The sequence below is a fragment of the Maylandia zebra genome, linkage group LG7 (assembly GCF_041146795.1).
Source record: "Maylandia zebra isolate NMK-2024a linkage group LG7, Mzebra_GT3a, whole genome shotgun sequence".
Classification (NCBI taxonomy): Eukaryota; Metazoa; Chordata; class Actinopteri; order Cichliformes; family Cichlidae; genus Maylandia; species Maylandia zebra.
Genome location: NC_135173.1, coordinates 36,181,460 through 36,201,329, shown reverse-complemented (window position 1 = coordinate 36,201,329; position 19,870 = coordinate 36,181,460). Strand labels below are relative to the sequence as shown.

Here is a 19,870-nt window from a genome sequence, read left to right as displayed (position 1 = left end):
CAGCGTGGGCAGGTTGAAGATACAAGCCTATGAGTGCAGGTATTACTGTAACATCTGTCAAGATTTCCTTTCTATTTCAGCTCGTTTTACTCCCAAGTGGCAACATGTATCACTCAGCAGGAGATTGCAATAGGTTGAGGGCACCCCAGCCACCAGTGCAAATGGTGACCGGCTGTGGCGAGGTCACAGTTGACATGTGACACAACTAATATCTAGAACCATTTTAAGTGCATCTATTAGGGTGAAGATGATAAAGGAACGTGAAGTATTCTGGCATGAGAAGATGTTGACTTTCACAATAATGCGATATGAGAGGAATGCTTTGCAAACAGGATTTTTTCTTTGTTTGTTAACCCATTAAGCCAGTAGCCTATTGAACACATGGTTAAACATACAGACTTTTTAATTATACACATTTCACATATGAAACTGCACTCCCAATTTAGTCAGTCACTGCTCCAAACGTGATCAAATAATGTTGGACTATCTCTTACTCCTTATTAACATCCTTACCAATCAAGAAATTTAAAAAGGAAAAAAAAAAACCTGTGAAAATTGAAATTTTACGCATTTTAAGCATGAGAACCAGTGGTTCTCAGGTGTTTTCTGCAAGGAAACACTTCCAGAGAGGTGAAAAAAGTTAATGCAACTGCATGACAGAATCAGCAACAGAATCGCTTTCAAATTCCAAAAATATAAATTCAGTTTAGTTATACTGTATTGTATTTTCCCTTCTGACTGAAGCCTGACTGGCAGCAGCTTTACACCCCACCAGCCACTAAAGAGGCCTCTAGGATGGAAGAGATCAATGATAATTTCCAAACTTTCTGTCCATACAAGTGCACAAACACACACTACAATAGCAATAACCTCCTTAATCACTGAAGAAGTATCTCATGTCCTTATAGGGTTGAATCCAGGCTAACCTGACCATCTTACAGTCTCTTCAGACCAGCTGGATGACCTGGTCTTAGCATTTGTCTTCAGCCAAAGGTCAGGTGTTAAATGAGGGGAAAAGGGAGTTAAGTTGCTACATATGTAAATAAGACAGCAAATCCATGTTAACACATCTGTTCCATCAAAAATATATTTTCATTTATCAACCTAAAATGGGTAATTCATTAACAGGCACACTCCTCAATGCTAAGGCTACGTCATGACATCAAAAATGACACCTCACGTAAAGCAAGCCATTCTCGCCAGTTTAAGCAAGTCATGGAAAAGTGTCAGAATGATGGATCATTTTTCCCAAACCTCTTTGCTTTTGTCTCAGTGGGACAGTTAAAAGCCATTGTTTGACAAGATTTATGAAAGGGGACTTCTCTAGAGACCCTAACGGAAACACTTGGAAGGGACAAGACATGGAACAGGGAACATTAACTCCATAGGCGCGTGTGTGTTTCCCTGCCTGTCTCTGACACTGTTAGGAATCGTGTGTAAGCAGTGCTGTAACTACAAAACCCCTTCAACAAACTGGTTTCAGTTGCCTGGTAACCTTCAACATAGAGAAACAATCAAATGCAAGCTTCGTCATGCTCTCCAGCACTACCTCCTTCTTTCCCCCCTCTTTCTGAAAAATATGCATTTTGCACATGGAAAGAAATCTGAACACATGCCTTCTAGTAGACTATAACGTTGGGAAGCTAATATGTTGATTACTCCAACAATTGATCAGTTGTTTAACCGTGTGGTTCTCTAACTTTTTGCGGGCAGGGAACCCCCACATGCTGAAACATTTTCAGGGACTTCTGTGTAATCCTAACATCAATACAGCAACATTTGGGTTCTTCTGGACTGAAATATTTATCCATGTTCATGAGCTAGCTGACTCACGAGTCAGGTGACACAGCAGCAGGAACAGTTTGAGAAGTTAGTTACATATGCTGCAAGTTTCCATTGGCCCAAAGATGAAGTGGGAGAAAATAAAGAAAGGGAAAAAGATTCACAACTTTCTCATTTTATTATCTGTACATGCACTAATAGCACAGCTTGAACCCATTTTGATGACTACTTCTTTATCCCAATAAAAGTCTGCCCAACAATATAAAACAGCCCTTAAAAACGTGCCACAGTACATATCGATGACTTAACATTAAATGTCTTGTACAAGGAAAACTCTGACCTGAGTGATTATGTAAAATGGGTGAAAAACAACATGTGTTCACAATTTGAGAAGCTGTAAATGACAAAGAGAATTTGCAAAACAAAGTAACTCTGACTAATACGGGACAAGTTAATTATAAATTCAAAGCGGTCAGATTACGCTCAGGTTAGCGCTGACTTTGTGATTACATGTTTAGCTAAGGCCCATGACCTCCAGTGCCATTTAAAATCTTTGTGCACATTTGAGGTGCTGTACATTGACTGGTTGAAAGCCATGTCTCTAAAGAGAGTACCTGTCAAGGGGGGCCCAGAAGGGACATTCATCAAATCAGGAAACCCCAACAAAGAGGCCCAGCAGTCAGAAATGTTAGGTTTCAAAGACGACTGCAGCAGACCTCAACAAAAGAGAAATAGGTCTTGTTAATGTGTTGCTATATTTACTTTCTTTAGAAATGTATTTTTTTTAAAGAAGGGAAGAGGGACCAGAAGAGAGCCAGAGGCAGCTTTACCACCGCAAGCATGGTTTGCATGGCTATAATGAGAGACAGACAGCAGAAAAAACAATTATATCCTTTATTCTCTGATTTATTGTTACCTACATGATAAGCCGTGATCATCACTCACTTTCACTTGTAGCTAAGTACAGCTATTTAGTTGCACAACAATGCCATGCAAAAATTTCATCAGCAAAAACAAAACAAAAACAAAAAAACAAAAAACTCAAGGATGCAAAGACTTAAACAGATAGAAGAGGACAGAGACATGGAAAACGGAAAGATGGAATCAGACGCAGTAAAAGACAGAAAATAGAAACAGATGAACAGACAGAGAGATAATTACGTGAGAAAATGTGATGCAGCCATATGAAGAAGATTTCAGTGACTATTAAGACTGATCTGGGGCAGCTTGTTCCTGGAAAAAACCCAAAAAGTCCCGACAACACAAAACAGCAGGAGAGGTCTTGGTCATGTACATCATCAAAAAAGAATCCCAATGCCATCCTGATGTAGAAGCTTCTGCCTGGCGGGGCTAGCGTGGCACGGCATGGCCCGTTTGTTTTTTTTTCTTAAACATTCAAGGTTGCAGTAGCTTCTCTGGCTATACACTGCTGCATTTTTTAAAGACAAACAGACCCTCACTGATTATTTAAGGTATGTTTTGTATACACAAAAATGTAAATTCAAACCAGCTTTGTTTTTCCTTTGTTTCGAAACATATGTAGCCCTCTTTGTTTTCCTCATATGGTGATTCCAGAAACACGAGCGCCAGTACAGCATTTCAAGAAGTGTTTGGTTCATGTGCGTGAACAATAGTATGTGTATGCACATTTTGGCATCCTAAGGCTGATGTGGGATGTGCTGATGAGATTAAACATTCATCATCACTGACATGATTTTAAACACTGAGCGATCTTAAGTAGAAACAAATGAATCGGCTGGTACAGAGAGTAAGGCGGTTTTATTTGATAAGCAATCAATATTGCAATTAATGTTAACAGTACATTTTCACGTCTAATTACCTTTTAATCACTGCATGGCCAAAAACATATGATGTCTGTGTCTGGCCGTGAACTGATCATTACATGTGTGCTCGCACTCATCACCAACAGTGATTCAACATTCAGTCTACCTGGCCTGTCCTCAAAATTGTCACCAAAGATGAGGAAAATGAAGTTCCTCAAATGGCCACTTGAGGCTGATTCTAAAAGTAAGTTTATCTCCAATATTTACATGTTGTAATGCCCAACTTTACAGCAGAAATAAACAACTCTACAGCCTGGTACTAGACCAGGCTAATTTTACACTTCCTAGGCTGATTTAAGTAATAGATGAGTGCTAACTAGCAAACTATCTGTGAGCTAGGCTTCGCCTTTTGGAGTATTTTTTAATGCAATGATTTGACAGAAAGGTTTGGACTGCTGTGCACTTAACACGTCTTAACTCTTTACTTAGCACGAATTAGCAGCTATCCATCTCTGTCCATACATTTTGTAAATGCAGGTTACTAAACAAGTGGTACAATGTTCACTGCTACATGATTTCTCATTATTTCATCCAAATATGGTCACTTCTGGCTCAGAAAACTAAGGCAACAGCATACAGAGAGTATGAAATATAGACCTAGCTTCCAAGTTGGAAAAGTGAAGCAAACATGAGTAAAAAAAAAAAAAAGAAAAAAAAAAAAAAAGGTCTTAAATCTGTATTTTTGTGCTGCTGCCAGCAGGAGGCGACTCCTCTAGTTATGAGAAAGCCAGCCTTTGGCTACCTTGATCCATGACATCATTAAGCATTTTCCTGGTGACTCTTCCCAGTTTCTGGAATACGTTGAATAAAACATTATGGCTATGTTCATTGGCTAACTTGTCAGTCACAAGTAGTTAGCTGGGGAAAGTCTGGTTTTCTCAGTTATTTCATTAGATCCAAACTTTGCTTGTCAGATGTGGTTTAAAAACACCAGGACTGCCTCAGTGAAAACCCCTCAAAGCTTCAAAACTCAAAGCTTCATAAAATGCAAATCCACAAACTGGTGAGGGATTTCTTGGTGCCCATATCAATATTTCACATACAACCTATAGTTTGAGCAGTAAGCAGTAAGGAAACAGAACAATATGAGAGATAGTGTTTAGATATTATTTATATAAACAGCAGAGAAAGTTTACAGAATACCAAAAATCCATCAGATCATCCAAAAGCTAATTTACTGGAAATAATCAGGTGACTACTTTAACAACTGGGGGAAATCACTTTTCACACTTCAAATTACTAGTCTGCCTCTTATCAGTGACCCCTAACCCCCTCACTATTCTGTCAAGCTTCTTCACCTCTGCACATAGAAGATGGATGGGGCTCCCTGGCTCCACCCACCTCGGCACGTGTAATGTTGTTCTGCACAAAAGTTGACAGTTTCAGTCCGGTCCTGATGCTCAGAAAACAATACTCTCATTTGAATCCAGATGAGCTGCTGATTACACATAGTATGGGAATCAGCTGTGCTGATTATTACTTCATTTTAAATATTCAAAATAAAACCACTAATCCAATCCCAAACTGCATTTGGTAAAGATCAAAAGAAATGAGCCATTGCTACAATTTATCAAAGCAGACTTTTAGCCTCAGTGAAGGAATGTGGCCTCTTGCAGGCCACAACAAAGGCCAGTGAGCAGACACACACAGTGTCTCACAGATCAAGCACTTAAACACACATATGCAGCGCACACAACCATGTGAAGTGGACCAGTCAGCCAAAGACAGAGGTGGGACTGCTGGATGAGGCTTCTGACGCCTGAGGCTCAGCACAGCATGGCTAATTAATGACAGACTGTTGCAGACTGACGGACTGTTGGTTTCACAGACACAGACACTAATGGCAAAAAAAAAAAAACCTACGTAAACCAGACCAGTGGTCGGTGTATATATACACTGGTTATAAGCTGCCCATAGTCTGTCACTACAGCACTGGGCGACAGCTGTGAAACCAGGTAACTGCACTTTTTCACTGTTTCTAACATGCGAATTAAAAGTGAATTTCTGGTTAACAATTAACACTTAAGACACCCAATATCCTACTTACAGTTCGGTCAAAGCTCAAAAAAGACTTGTCCTTTGCATCCCCCAGCAGGTTCTCCAGGTCATTTGAGGACAACAGTATATTCTGTGTGGAAACAGAGGCAACAATTTCTAAATAAAAAAACCACAATCAAAGACTGTTCAAGCCTGCACTGATGAACAACCAAACACTCACGAGTTGTTAAATTCACCAGACTGGATCAAAACCACAGGAGTCAGTGCAGTTTTTATTTTAAATCCTCTGGTGATCTTTCATATTGCTTATATTAAATTATATAGCAGTGCGTGCTGTCAGTGAATTAACTGCAGGAGCCTGAGCGTTTGTGTTGTGGGCTTCAAAAGACATGGATGGCTTCACCTTAAATACCTCAGTGACATGTTTGAGGGCTGCTGTGTATACAAGTCAAAAGAAAATGTTCCTGATTTAATTTCTTTTGCCGTTTCTTTAAATCAGCGTTCCTCACCTGCAGCGGGTTGTTGGTGCGTGGTAAGCGGGGAGGCTTAGGAGCAGTGACACTGCAGAGGGGTGGGTGGTGGCTACAGTGCTGCTGGGCAGCATCTGGATCTCCCATCAGGAAGGCCAGCTGTCGAAGATGACCCTGCACAGAGAAAGTAAAGCGCAACCAAACATGCAGTCTGAAAACACAACGTCAAAAAAGTAAATGTCTCTTCATGTCCTGCTTGTTATCCCTGTGAAATATCAGTTTGGATAGCCTGACATACTAGAAGTTTAACTTAATTTACCTATAACCGAAATGTGGTGATATTAAGTTGCAATATTTGAAACAACAAAATCAAAATATTTTAATATTCATTTTCAAAAAACTTTTCCTCATCTATGTTACATGTGATGAAGAAAGCTTTTAAGGAAATCTGAGAAGCCTAAAATTACCATGCCAAGTTCTAGCTCACTTCTACAGAGGAACATTATTAAGGATCCTAACTGGAAGCATTACAAACTGGAATGGGATGTCCATGACTAAATACCAGAAGGCACTGAAACTGCCCAGAAGATCACCAACACCCATCTACTGAGCATTAGTGATACTGGTGAGGTAAGACATCTGCAGAGAGCCTGAGGCACACTAACAATCAACAGTCACCCCTGATGCTATCCAGCAAAGCATACAGAAGCTTCTACTGCCAAACGGCCAGACATTAGAACATACTCCACCATATTTATGTATTCCTTTAAAATGTTGTCAAAAGAAACTTTACATCTGCAGTTTTAATTATACAATCTTGTATTGCAGAAATATTCAGCAGCACTTCAATAACTACACCTGAACATGTAGCAACAACCTGCTTTGTGATAAATTTTAGTCCGATGAAAGTGAGAAGTTCTACATCTCTGCTGCATTTTATAGTCTCAGGAGTGGAAGTATCACAGCATTTTAACAAGAGTTAGAGTTTTTTTTTAACAAAAAGTAACAAGTAATGTTAAGGACCCCAATACAGAATGTGAAGATAATGAAACCCAAATGAACAGACAAAAGCCGTCAGGTGAACACACACACACACACACACACACACACACACACACACACACACACACACTTTACTGCAGGTCATGCATTTCACTGCAGTTCCCAGGGTCCTTTTCCAGTGAATCTCCGTCAGGCCAAGCAAGAAAAACAAATCATGAGCAAACCTCTGTCCTCAGGCTATGTTAATAAGAGTGTGATGGTAGGTGAGAGCATGCCTCTGTGTTTGTGTGAGTGCAGCATGGCATAAGTTCCGTTGTTTAGGAGATAGATGCCCATGACTTTGAGACTTACTGAACCTAAAGTAAGTGAAACCATACATGAATGTTTACAATACATGTAGAAATTACATTGCTTATGCAAATTTCTCGTTGTTTATCCAAATGAAAGCAATGAAGTCCAGGTCCATTTTGGAAAAAGTAAAATGCATTTTAACAAGCTATTTGATCTCAGCTGCTTACAGAAGAAAAGTAAGAGACACACAGTCTGTAAGGACTTTAAGGAAAATCCATCTGAGAAATGTTATGTTTTATTTAACACAGACCTGTGTTACTGTATATAAAGAGATAGTTTTAGAGATGTTTCATGTCCTTTGAAGAAGAACCAAATCTCAAGTACCTCCGTTAGAAAAATCCCATGATGACCTTGAAATAGACAGGGGATCAAACAACATATGTCTGTTAAACAGATGCATCTGCAGTACATTTTCATGAAGGACAAATATTTCTATTAATGTAATTGGTGATTGAAATATACAACAGACTTTTCTTCAAAAACCAAATGCAGCTGTCACTCCTGGATCTTTACAATGTAGCCTAAAGTATGCAGCGTGTGCATAACTAAAGCAATCATGTACAAGTAATCAAATCCATTTTAAGAGCACACACTTTTGCACTTAGCAAATAACAGATCATTTTGTTTATTTACAGCACAAAGCAAAGCAAAGCACCCAGAAATTCCTGTTTCAACATGCCACACATTTTGCCTCCCTTTAAAATCATTTTTTTATGAGAACCTAATCCAGAACAAACAAAATTATTCTGAGAAGCTCTACTCATGCTGCACTGGATGGCAGTAATAGTTGCATATAAGTGCAGAGTTCATTAATATATGGTTTCACTGTGTCGAACACAAAAGATTGTCCAGAAATAAGACTGTCAGCACCTCAGGGATCTGTCGTCGTGGGATAGATGGATGGAAAATCCATTTTAATTGTTGCTAAAAACAAATCCAGATGCTACCTCTATAACGCTCGTCCTCACCCCTACTGTGATGCAGTCACTGCCTGCTCTAATCCTCAAGCTATATCCACAAAGCTTGTTATAGCAACTAATATCCACAATGCATTACGGGCCATCAAAATGCTCTTGAGATGCTCACATAAAAGTTTAAAGAACCATCAATGTCACATTTGATAACACAATTCTTAGGAGAAGCCCAGCAGGTGAATGAAAATAAGGAAGCACAGATTAGTGGGGAAAAGAAACAAAACGCAAAAAAGGTATCAAGAAAACAATTTTAAAAAAAAAAGAGACATCAGCAAACCAAAGACCAAAGACTGAACAGAGGCACACATCCTAAATGAACACCAGGCAGAAGGATAATAAGACACAGGTTAACTAAATCAAGACAATTAAAACAAACAAAAAAAAAAACAAAAAAAAACACGAAAAACATTAAAAACACAGAAGCCCACTTGAAAAAAATAACCTTCGAAATGGTTAACTGGTTGAAAGAGGTCAAAATCAGAGAGCACAGAGGAAGATGCAGAAAACAAAGAAAGCAGAAAAGGCTGAAGAACGTTTTAGCAAAACAAAAGCTAAAGTGAAAACAATCATAGAAGCTAACACCATAAAAACAACAGTGTGACGATGAACAGATCTCCTGAAGATTTGGTTTGGATATCTATCAAGCGAGCTTCCCGTCAATGACTAATACCACTGATTAATCACCAGAACAAGTCCACATGTTTCTGGATCAATTGCATACATCCACATGCTGAATCCATCCACTTTAGTCTGTTTTGGATGCATGAAACACAATAAAATAAATGCAAAAACAAAACATGAACAGTACATGCTTTAGTCAATATACAAGCATGTCTATAGAAAGTTTCTCTGTTTCCAAGCATCTTTGGGTCTGTGATGAAAAGATACATGGGTGGAATGTGTGCTGCTTTCTTTGCTGTTTACTTGTAGAAGGATGAACAGGAATGCATGACTTTTCAAAGTAAAAGAAAATCAACCTACATCACACATGGCCATCTATTTGGAAATAGTTGCTTTAATCTGTTCGTTGCATAGCAAAGTTGTTATTCATATGAAGTGCAACAAGAAACAAATAATAAAACAAATAAATAAAATGCTTTAAATCTAAACAGGACCAATCATACTGGATATTGTCAGGGTCTATGTACAATAAACAGAGGTGTCAGGGCTGGAGCCCCTTCTTTTTTTCATCAGTCAAAAGGTTGCAGAGCCACTTACTTCAAACGGAGTTTCAAAGCTCTCAATAATTCCTCCAACCATGAGCAGACCGTCGGTGCTGATCCCCATGCCGTAGTAAACCCAGTCCACACTCTCCAGCAGAGAGCAGTCCACATAGAGTGCGAGCCGCTTGGCAGCCACACTGATGGCCACATGGTGCCACTTTCCATCAGACAAACCACTAACCGGGAACCTGACAGACAGAGACATGCAGATCATTGGCTTTGTGTCTTAAAGTTCTTGTACGAATGTGACAAAGCAGTTGAGTTCAAAAAATGCTTTGGGCACTGTAATCATAGTAAGATAACTTTGTGTTGACATCTGGGTGCCGTCTAAATCTCAAGGACTCAAAATAAATAAATAAATCTCAAGGACTCCACACATTCTGCATTCTTTCATCAGGCTCAGCCAAACAAACAAACAAACAAACAGAATGAGCTCTTGTTCTCTGAGAAGGTTTAATCATGTCTTTCAGTGTGGGCATGTGTGTAAGTCCTGTGACAGCACATAAAAAATCAATTACAATACCCAAATTAAATTTGGCTGATCTCCTCTTTAAGGTCAGCTCCTTGTATACTTAGTCTAGTTCCAGCTAGTACTTCATGAAAGTCAGATCCAACCACTTGTATGTCCACTCTGTGATTTAACCAAAGACCTCAAACATTCACAGAATCAAACAGGTCAATTTGATCTCTGGATCTAGCCAAACTCTAATAGTAGAAACCTGATAGACATGCAGCTTTCTGTTAAAAAAGCTGAAATAAAATCATTCATGTGCAAACAGTACAAGATAACTACAGTATCTGTGTATGTCTATCTTTTGGCCCATTTCTGTATGCTGTCTTACACTGATGTATTGCTTCAAGCTTTGTGGTTCTTTTAGAGGAGAAACCTGCCAAGAGTTACCTAATAAATCATTTCTCCAAAGAGACAGCCAAAAGCAGTTATCTTCAAATAGAAACACAGGCTGCAAACAAATATACCTCCACAGAGTTCTCCTTTGTCTAACCAACAAATTTGCATACAATTCTGCTACGAAGCAGGAACGGGCATGAGCTGTTCTCTAATACCTCAACATCTGGAGTTTGTCAGTGATGGGTACAGAAACCATGCACTCACTTGACGGTATCTTGCTGGCGGACTTTTAGCAATTTTACTTAATCACTTCTGAATAATTCCTTTTATCTGCCAAAGAGGTCTCACAGGACTTGACACAAAAATAATTTATACTCAGTTTTAGGGCTGCACAATAAATCATTGCACCATCGAAGATGCGATGTGCAAAACAGTCACGTCACAGGACGTGCAATGTCAAGTACAGCAAATTAGCTTGAACATATCAGACTACAGTTTGATTTTTTTCTCTTGGTGTGTGATACTAAAGGAAAACCTGCATGGTTCTTTCGCCATGACTCATCCAAAACAGGAGACTGTATGACTGTATCACGCCAACTACAGAGTTGTTGGATTGACATGAACTTTACTTATATAACAGTTTATTTAGTGAGTGAAACGCATGGCATGTGTGTACAGAGCAATGCACGTGGAAGAGAGAAAAAACAGAAAAGGGAGATTTGGCTGCCAAAAAGAATGGACTGAAAAGGTGAGCCAATTTATTTATCTAATCAGAGACAGGGCCGGACTTGATCAGATAGAGAGAAAAGTGGCTTGTTGTGCGGGTATCTTTTAGTGCCAGCAATCTCAGTTCCCTTCCTATTTGCCAGTCTGCCCCTTTCCCACCGACAAACTGCAATCCAGGGCAGGTGAGTCACTGCAGCCCTATCAGTCCTTGATTAGAGAGGAGGCCAGAGAAAGGCTATTGATTACAGGTCTGCAATGAACCTGCACCTTTCAGTAGTGGTCTGTGCACTATTCTCCTCGCAGTGCCAAAGCACCTCAGATGTAATTCTGAGGACGTGAGCCATAATGGCAGACCCTCCGCTGCAAGCACAGAAAGGCTTCTTCTTCAGTGATTGCACTGCAGAAACCAATTTTGTAGTAATAAAATTCAACAAATAATTGTTGACACTCATTCCATAAGAATTAAAAGACACTTTTGGGTTGTTTTTTTTCTTCTTTTATTTTGAATTTCTATGCCCATTATGAATGGGTGCATTTATTCCAGATGGTGCCATTTAGAAACCACTAATGAAAATTATTTGATTTTATATTGCCGATATTGTACAGCCCTACTCACTTTCCAAATAATCTGGGTGGAGAAAAAAAAAAAATCAAGAAGTGGACTCACTCATAGTGTCTCTGCTGCGTTCCTATGAAGATGATGGCATGAGCACTGATCCGCAGCTGCAGCATGACATGATTGTCGGCGCTGAGCATAGTGAAGACACTTCGTTCTTCCCTCTGAGGACTTCGCAACTGTACCAGCAAACTGAACTTATCTTCAAACCTAAACACAAACACATCACTTAGCCATATAATTGGTACTCAAAGGATAAATAATACAGCTAAGTCCTCTTTAATAAGTTGCATGTGTGGGCACAAACTGTACTATAAACACCAGTGGATAGAAACATGTTGCTAATTATAATGTCACACAATAAAAATAAACAGAAAACTCACAGGAGGACTGGAAAAAAAGACCATTATGAATTTTTTTTCCCTAACTTTACCTTCAACAAGAGCAAGACAGAGCAGGAAAAAGTGAGAGACGAAGAAGACATTTTACCCATCGATGAAGATCTGTCTCAGAGGGAGGGCCAAGGTGGAGTACTGTCCCACCTGCAGGACCAGACAGTTGCTCTCACCCACAGTCATGGAGGCATTACTGCTGTTTGTGATATGAAAAGAAAGCTCCTGCAGGATGTTCACTTCATCTGTTGGGAGAAAATAAAGAAAACGATCATAACCTAAAGTAATGATTCTCTAGGTGTTTTAATAATGCACCTCATTGGCAGGGAGGCAACTGTTTCATACCCGCTTCATTTTGATTTCTGTTGTTACTGATAAGAAGGCCCAAGTTTCAAGGTGTACTGCTGTATTTAACCAGAAATTCTGCCTGTACCACATCAGTCAAAACAAAACTGCAGTAATTTAGTTTTGTTGGTGTGGCTCTGTTCTCACGCCTCCCCAAAAGCAGCAAAAGAATCGCCTCACAACAGAGCAGGCATCAGTGAGAACAGCGATGGCACTGAATAAGTCAGAAATAGCTTGAATAACATGAAATGTTGGAACTAGAGCACTTGAGGGGAGGTGGGTTGTAAAACAGCTTGCAGAGGCAGCCGTAACTGTTGGAAGCTAACACATGTTATAGCCCACCCTAAAGGAAACTCGGCTGTGCATTCCTGCAGAATATAACACGTGACTTACTGAATTTACTTTTTAAAGCCAATCAACTATATTTCAAGTATTTTAACAATTACAAGTCTTGAATTGATTCCTTATATTTTGCTACTGAAATGGGAAAAAGGTGTAACAATTTCTTCAAACCTCTGCAACTGTATATGGAAGTTTGGTATATTAGGCAAAAACAGAGTCTTTATAATTCTAAAGAGTCAATATTTAGTATGACCACTTTAACACAGCCTATTCTCTTAGTACCGAGTAGTAGTCTTCACAAATAGTTCTCCAGGCTTCTTAAAGGTCATTCAAAGCTCTTCTTTGGACGTTGGCTGCCTTGTGTTCTGTTCTCTGTCAATATAATCCTACACTGCTACAGTAATGTTGATGTCCGTGCTCTAGGGAGACCAATCAATGACTGACAGTCTCACGTGGTGAGATAGATGCTGAAAACTGAAGTTGTTGACAATCAGACACTTTCCAGATAGATTTTGATCCAACATGGAATACTGGGTGCATTTCTTTGAATTCATAATTTCATACATTTTGATTTGGATCTCCAAAACTACTGGTGGAAATGCAGCCCCAAACCACAACTCATCACTCTATCAAACCTTTTGCCACATGATTTTCAGTCCAGATCTTGCATAATTTGGCATACCGCAGCCTCTTCTCCCTTTTCTTGAGTAGATGGATGGCTGTCAAGAAGCCATCCATCCACAGTGACCATTTCTGATGAAGCTACAGATCTTTGGGAATCACCTTGTTGGTGCAAAAAAAAAAAAAAAAAAAAAAAAAAAAACCAACATTTTTTGCCTGTTAAATTATATTGTCTTTGACATTTTTCAACTAATTACTACTGCTCAGTTCAACTTTAAAAAAATATACAAGAAAGTCTGGCTACGTGGAAGCAAAACATTAAGAAATGAGGGTTTTTGCACAGTACTGTACTTTATCTATCTATGCCTAATCAACAAGGTGTGCTGCAGTAACTTCCTATTGTTTTCATCACACTAACGTGCACCTGTACCTGTAAACAAAAACATTTTTTACCTTCCTTAATAAGCCCATCTATACAAAACCAGGCCCATAACAAAATCCTCTTTTCAGCGTAATGTGGAAGAATTTGGCCTGCACAGGGCATTGAGCTCAACCCCATCCAACATCCGTGAGATGAAGGCTCAAGTGTCCACATACTTTTGGTCATGTAATATAAGCGTTTCAAGATTAATGCATCCAGGCGGCGACCATGTGTGTTGTAGGCGCACCAAATCATTCAGTCTGCTAGAACTTAAGAGAAACCTTAGCATGCTGTGAACACAGCACTCACTGTTGGCATTACTAAAAAGCGGAAACCACTTGCGGTGCTGTTGCCTTTTAACGCTGCAGAGGGCTGTTACATATTTTAACCTGTTTTTTTTTTTTTCTCTCTCTTTCTCTTTCTGCTGCCTTACAGTACTAAACAGTGTTTTACCCCTCCCCCATTGGCTTATTTTCTGTCATTAGATAGACATTACCACATGTGAGCAGGTAAAGTGCCATTCGTCACGACTTGCCCACAGGTGGGCTCGTTCATTACTCTGTACTTGAAGAACTCCTTTCAGAGGATTATGAACGCAGCTTTTCATCACATTTGGAGAAACTGAGTCACCGTTCTTAAGAAGACTGGCATTGTTGTATGGTGGTCACACACCCACCTGGGAGCTCACTGAGATCCCTCTAAACCAAAATGCCAATGTCATTACATAAGGTGCAGGCCTAAGATTAATTATGCTAACAGAGTAGGAGTATTTGAGCATGATGTGAGAGATAAAAACCTAACTAAAGATCACTGTCTGAATGATTTACATGATCACACAACAGCAAGGGTGATTTAGACTTTTTTTTGAAGATACATAATTATTCCAGCAGAATAAACGGATTTTTTAAAAAATAGTTTATTTTTTAATTGATAAATCTGTGTCTGTCAGCCCCATCGTAGACCCACAGGCTCTGTCCTGCTGGCAGCAGAGCTGCACAAATCACCGCTCGACGAGTGCAGCATGATCACACTCTTCTGCTCGGAGGAAATACATTTCTGACAGACCCAGTGTCACATCAGCAATTTCAACATAAAATCACTTAGAAGTAAAGAAGGCAGAAAGAACTAAAACAGGCAGATGATAAAAGAATCAGAAATTAAAGTAACAAGAGGTAAAGCACATAAAAGCAGCTGGTGCAAGCATTTTACTTAAATAACCAAGTGAACAGATACACTCATTGACCCCTTTGTTTCTAATGAGCCAGTTCCTTGGAAGTTACTTGGAAAACAAAGTCAAGACGACCTGCTGAAAGTTCAAAGTGAGCATCAGAATGGGGAAAAAAGGTGATGTAAGTGACTTTGAATGTGGCCTGGTTGCTGGTGCCAGATGGGCTGGTCTGAGTACTTCAGAAACTGCTGATCTCCTGTGATTTTCCCACCATTTCTGAGGTTTACAAATAATGGTCTAAAAAGGAAAAATTATCCAGTGAGTGGCAGTTCTCCGAGTGAAAATGCTTTGTTAACACTAGATTTACTAAACCTGCGCAAATCCCCTGAACCTAAAACCTCCGAGAATTACTGACTTTTTTATTTTCTGGTGCAAGTCCCAAGGTGTTATTCACCCCTGCTGAGGTTTTCGCAGGTCGTCAGCTCGATTCTCCTCCTGCTTTTGTTGTGAAAACCACCCATTATCTTTGAGGCCTGGCACATTTGCATTTGTTGACTCATTTGTTGACTAGCTCAGATCCAAGGCAGGAGAAAAATCTGTGTTACAACCCTCAAAAATGCCTGCCGTATCTGTACAAAATATCCCACACATTGACTGACCTGCAAATATGAAAGACGCATTTACAATATATGGAAATACAAGTCTGTTTAATTTATAAAAAATTGTGTGAAAACAGAATGAAACGTTGCTAATACAATGACATGAGTGACATGTGTGATCTCTCCAGCTTTGCATGTTCTCTCCTCTGCCTGTTCATGTAAAAATAGCAAAAATTAATTAAATAAATAAATTCTGTCCCTCAGTTCAGTTCTTTTGCAACACGGCAAAAGACAGCACTGTGTGGGTAGAGGGGGACATTGGAATGCCCAGTGCAGTAGTCGCTCGTGCTTCACTGCGCAAGCTGGACCCACAGAGGTCTGCTAAGGTTTGTCATTGCCATAGTACATATCCATCCATCCATCCATTCGCTTCCGCTTATCCTTTTCAGGGTCACGGGGGGGCGTTGGAGCCTATCCCAGCTGTCATAGGGCGAAAGGCGGGGTACACCCTGGACAGGTCGCCAGTCTGTCGCAGGGCCAACACACAGGGACAGACAACCATTCACACTCACATTCACACCTAGTGGCAATTTGGATTATCCAATTAACCTATCCCCACAAGCTGCATGTCTTTGCATGTCCTTACTTGGGAAAGGACCCTAGTCGTCAGAAGGGAGAGAGGCTGGCAGAGAGCGTGGTCATGAAACTGATGGAGTCGTTTTTGGATGATGGGAGAAATGTCACAACGGACAATTTATTTCACTGTCAATGTCACAGGCTGTTGCAACGCAAAACAACATTGCTGGGCACGGTGAATAAAGTCCGGCGTGAAGTTACTCAATTTGCAAAAGACACTGCACAGCGAGAGGCACTCTCCATTTCAATGCTTAGAAGTGGCAGTGTCTCCTTGACAATTTATGCACCTAAAAAAAAACAAGACTGTGTGTGTTCTCAGTTCCATGCACCAAGACGTGACGATCGGTGATGGCAGAAAGAGGAAACCCAACACGGACAGACTATAACCACATGAAGGTATGTGAATGTGTGTATAATTTTACACCAGTGCTACAATGTTTTCTGATGGGTGCTATACAGGCCTATAGAAAAAACCATATACTCATGACTCTCTCTCTCTGCTTTTACAGTGTGGTGTAGACGTGTTGGACCAAATGGCGCAGATGTACTCCGTAAGAGCAGCAACACGCAGGTGGCCAGTAGCGGTTTTCTACAATATGCTGGACCTGGCGGCAGTGAATGCCTACATTTTGTACAAGGCATGTTTCTGAGTCTTATAGCCAAGGAACTTCGTTGCCGATTCATGCAGCACAAGGTAATATTAGCACAGAGGCAGGCTGCTGAAGCTGCTGTGGCTGCTGCTGTGCCAGGGACTGTAAAGACAACGCAGTGCCAGGTGCAAGAGCGCTGCAACAGAAATCGCAGCAGGTTTACCTGTGCAACATGTCAGAAATTCACCTGTGCCAAATGCAGGGATGATGGACACTGGATCTGCAAACGCTGTAAAGTTTGAAACACTTTGAAATAAAACATACGTGTGTACCCATATATTGTGAAAGTGTGTATTTTGTATCGATACGGCAGGAATTTCTGAAGGTTGTAACACAGAGGTTTGGCCTGCCTTGGATCTGAGTACACAAATGTTACGCGTGCGTGCGCACACACACACACACACACACACACACACACACACACACACACACACACACACACACACAGCAAATCTGCATTTATTAGTCCCACAAGTGGAAAATCTGCATTGTCATTGCAGAAAAGTGGACAGTGCAAGACAAAAGCAGCAAAAATAAAAACTGTACCAAGAGTACAGTATAAAAAGTGGACTATACAAACAATCTGGAGACATAATTATGGACATGTGCATATTGTGTATATGCACAACATTGTGTATATATCTTTATGGACAGGAATGCAATGTGGTGACAAAGATTGACATTAACTAATATTGCATATGAGTAATATTGCACATAGAATCTACCAAGGTGTATTGTAGGCTGCAGGTACTTTGAGTCTGACAACGATTGGAAGGAAAGACCTTCTGGATCTCTCCTGGTTGGCAGTTGGGGAAGGGTGTGTTTGCACAACAAAAGCAGGAGAGAAAGCAGCAGAAAATCTCAGCGGGGTGCTAGGAGGTGTTAGGTTCAGGGAATTTACGCAAACTTGCGTAGGGTTAGTAAATCTAGTAGTAGGGACTTGCACCAAGGAAAAAAAGGGTCAGTAATTCTACAGAGGTCAGAGGACAATGGCCAGACTGCTTTGAGTTGAATGAATCCTTAGGCTGAACACCCACCTAAGGACTCAGCCTAAGGACCAAACAGTGAGTTTCGATGAAATGCTTTGTAATAACGAAAACTTTAAAAAGACAGGGAGTGAGCAAATGAACAGTAGTAGTGGAGTGATATAAGACCACCTGTTTGACCTTTTAAGTGTCCAACAGCTACTCTAGGCATAAATCTGCAAGTCATGCAGGGTTGCTTAGACTGGAAAACAGTAAGTAACAAAAGTCAGTGCAGGATGAGATGAATGTATGCTGACCTAAATCCAACACTCATTATGTTTCAGTCCATCTGATGTTATCAGGTTGCACCTCAGAATGTTCAAGAACTCAGCGATGCAGTGATCCTGATCTGGGAGGAGAAACCGCAGGACACCATTCATTGTCTCATTATGGGCATGCCCCAACTTCAGGCATGTATACAAGCATGTGGGGACTGCACAAAGGCATGAGCAACACTTTGAGTTGCTGCAGTGAAACTTCCGCAAAATGGACCAGCCTGCTGCCTCATTTCTCCACTTTGATTTTTGGGTGTCTTTGAATTCAGCCCTTTCCAGGTTGATAATTTTCATTTCTATCAAACAATGTGGAATCCTTTCATTCCTTACACATTACCCAGTCTATATCAATATAGATATCGCACATGATCTTTTTCCTTTTGAGAACTGGTGTGTCCTTTTCTTTTGAGCAGTGTATTCCATCTACCTTTAAAAATAACAATACTATAACCCAGATGGCGCAGTCAAGATTGTGGCATCGATGATGTTACAATGTCATTCTTCCATAATAATGTAATCACGTGTATCTTAAACATGTCACAGGAGATCAGCAGTTTGTGGTTAATTATTAGGAAAACCAGGCATTTACCAGGGTTTGTTTTGATTCAAAATTACATAATCTTGAAACAATTTAAAATTTGCACCGAAGCACAATAATAATATTAACATCAGTCACACAAACCACAAAGTCTTCTGTCACAGATTGACCTATGAGAAACTGCTGAAGCTACAGTATCTAAATAAGCAATAATTTATAGCCCCAGGAATTAGAAAAATTTTCCCACACAGTTGCTGATCTAATGTGCTGATGGTCTTTATTAAGCCCCAGTTGTGTGTGAGCATTCAAGAAAAAAACGTTTTGTGTGCCAACAAAGTGCCCTTAAGGAAAACCTTCCCCCAGCGCCGTAATGAAAGGATCAAGCCATTACGACAGGGCGGGGGTGAAGAGGAGGGAGGGAGGGAGAGAACTGCTGCCAATCATGTCTGTTCTGTTTCCTGCAAAAGTAAAACAGATGTTTGACGCCTTCAAATGTGTGAACACTAAGGACTCTTAGGGTTAGTCCAGTCTTTGGGAAACTGCTATTTACCCTATGTAGCCACAGACTAAGATTTTCTATATGATTCAATATTTCAGTGGCCAGTTACTGGGCCGATGTTTTGAATTAAAATTAAAATTCAGTGACTCGCCCAAGATGTTGTCATTCAGTTTGACCAATTAGGGCTCATCCAATTATTCATCTTAAAGTTGTGTGGAGTTCAGCTCGGTCCTAAATTAAGATATTCATCTTTGCTGCTTGTGCTTTTAAGTTATTACTCATCAAAATTCCCCGATACCTTTCTTTTCCAGTTTCCCTTTTAAGATTTTACACCCAGCTCCATGCATGCACCAGGCAAGAACATTGCTAGTCTCTTGAGGGGTTAACACACAGATGACAAACACCTCAGAAAGACCAGAAATACTTCTTTTGCTTTATGTCCTCCGACTGAAGCTCAGTACTGGCAGGTGAAAAGAAGCAGGTGTGCCCTGGAGCCAAAAAAGGACAATTGAAGAGTCTGTTG

The 19,870-nt window shown here is 40.2% G+C and overlaps 1 protein-coding gene across 1 annotated transcript in view; it reads right to left on the bottom strand.

Moving 5' to 3' along the window:
* Nucleotides 1-19,870, bottom strand: part of si:ch211-196i2.1 (uncharacterized) — a 119,969-nt gene that overhangs the window by 68,128 nt on the left and 31,971 nt on the right. Inside the window, exons 2-6 of the mRNA XM_076886308.1 lie at nt 12,326-12,473; nt 11,888-12,046; nt 9,640-9,832; nt 6,134-6,268; nt 5,674-5,754 (exon numbers count right to left, since the gene is read on the bottom strand). Coding sequence (XP_076742423.1) covers nt 5,674-5,754; nt 6,134-6,268; nt 9,640-9,832; nt 11,888-12,046; nt 12,326-12,473 — 716 coding nt within the window. The remainder of the gene's footprint in view (nt 1-5,673; nt 5,755-6,133; nt 6,269-9,639; nt 9,833-11,887; nt 12,047-12,325; nt 12,474-19,870) is intronic.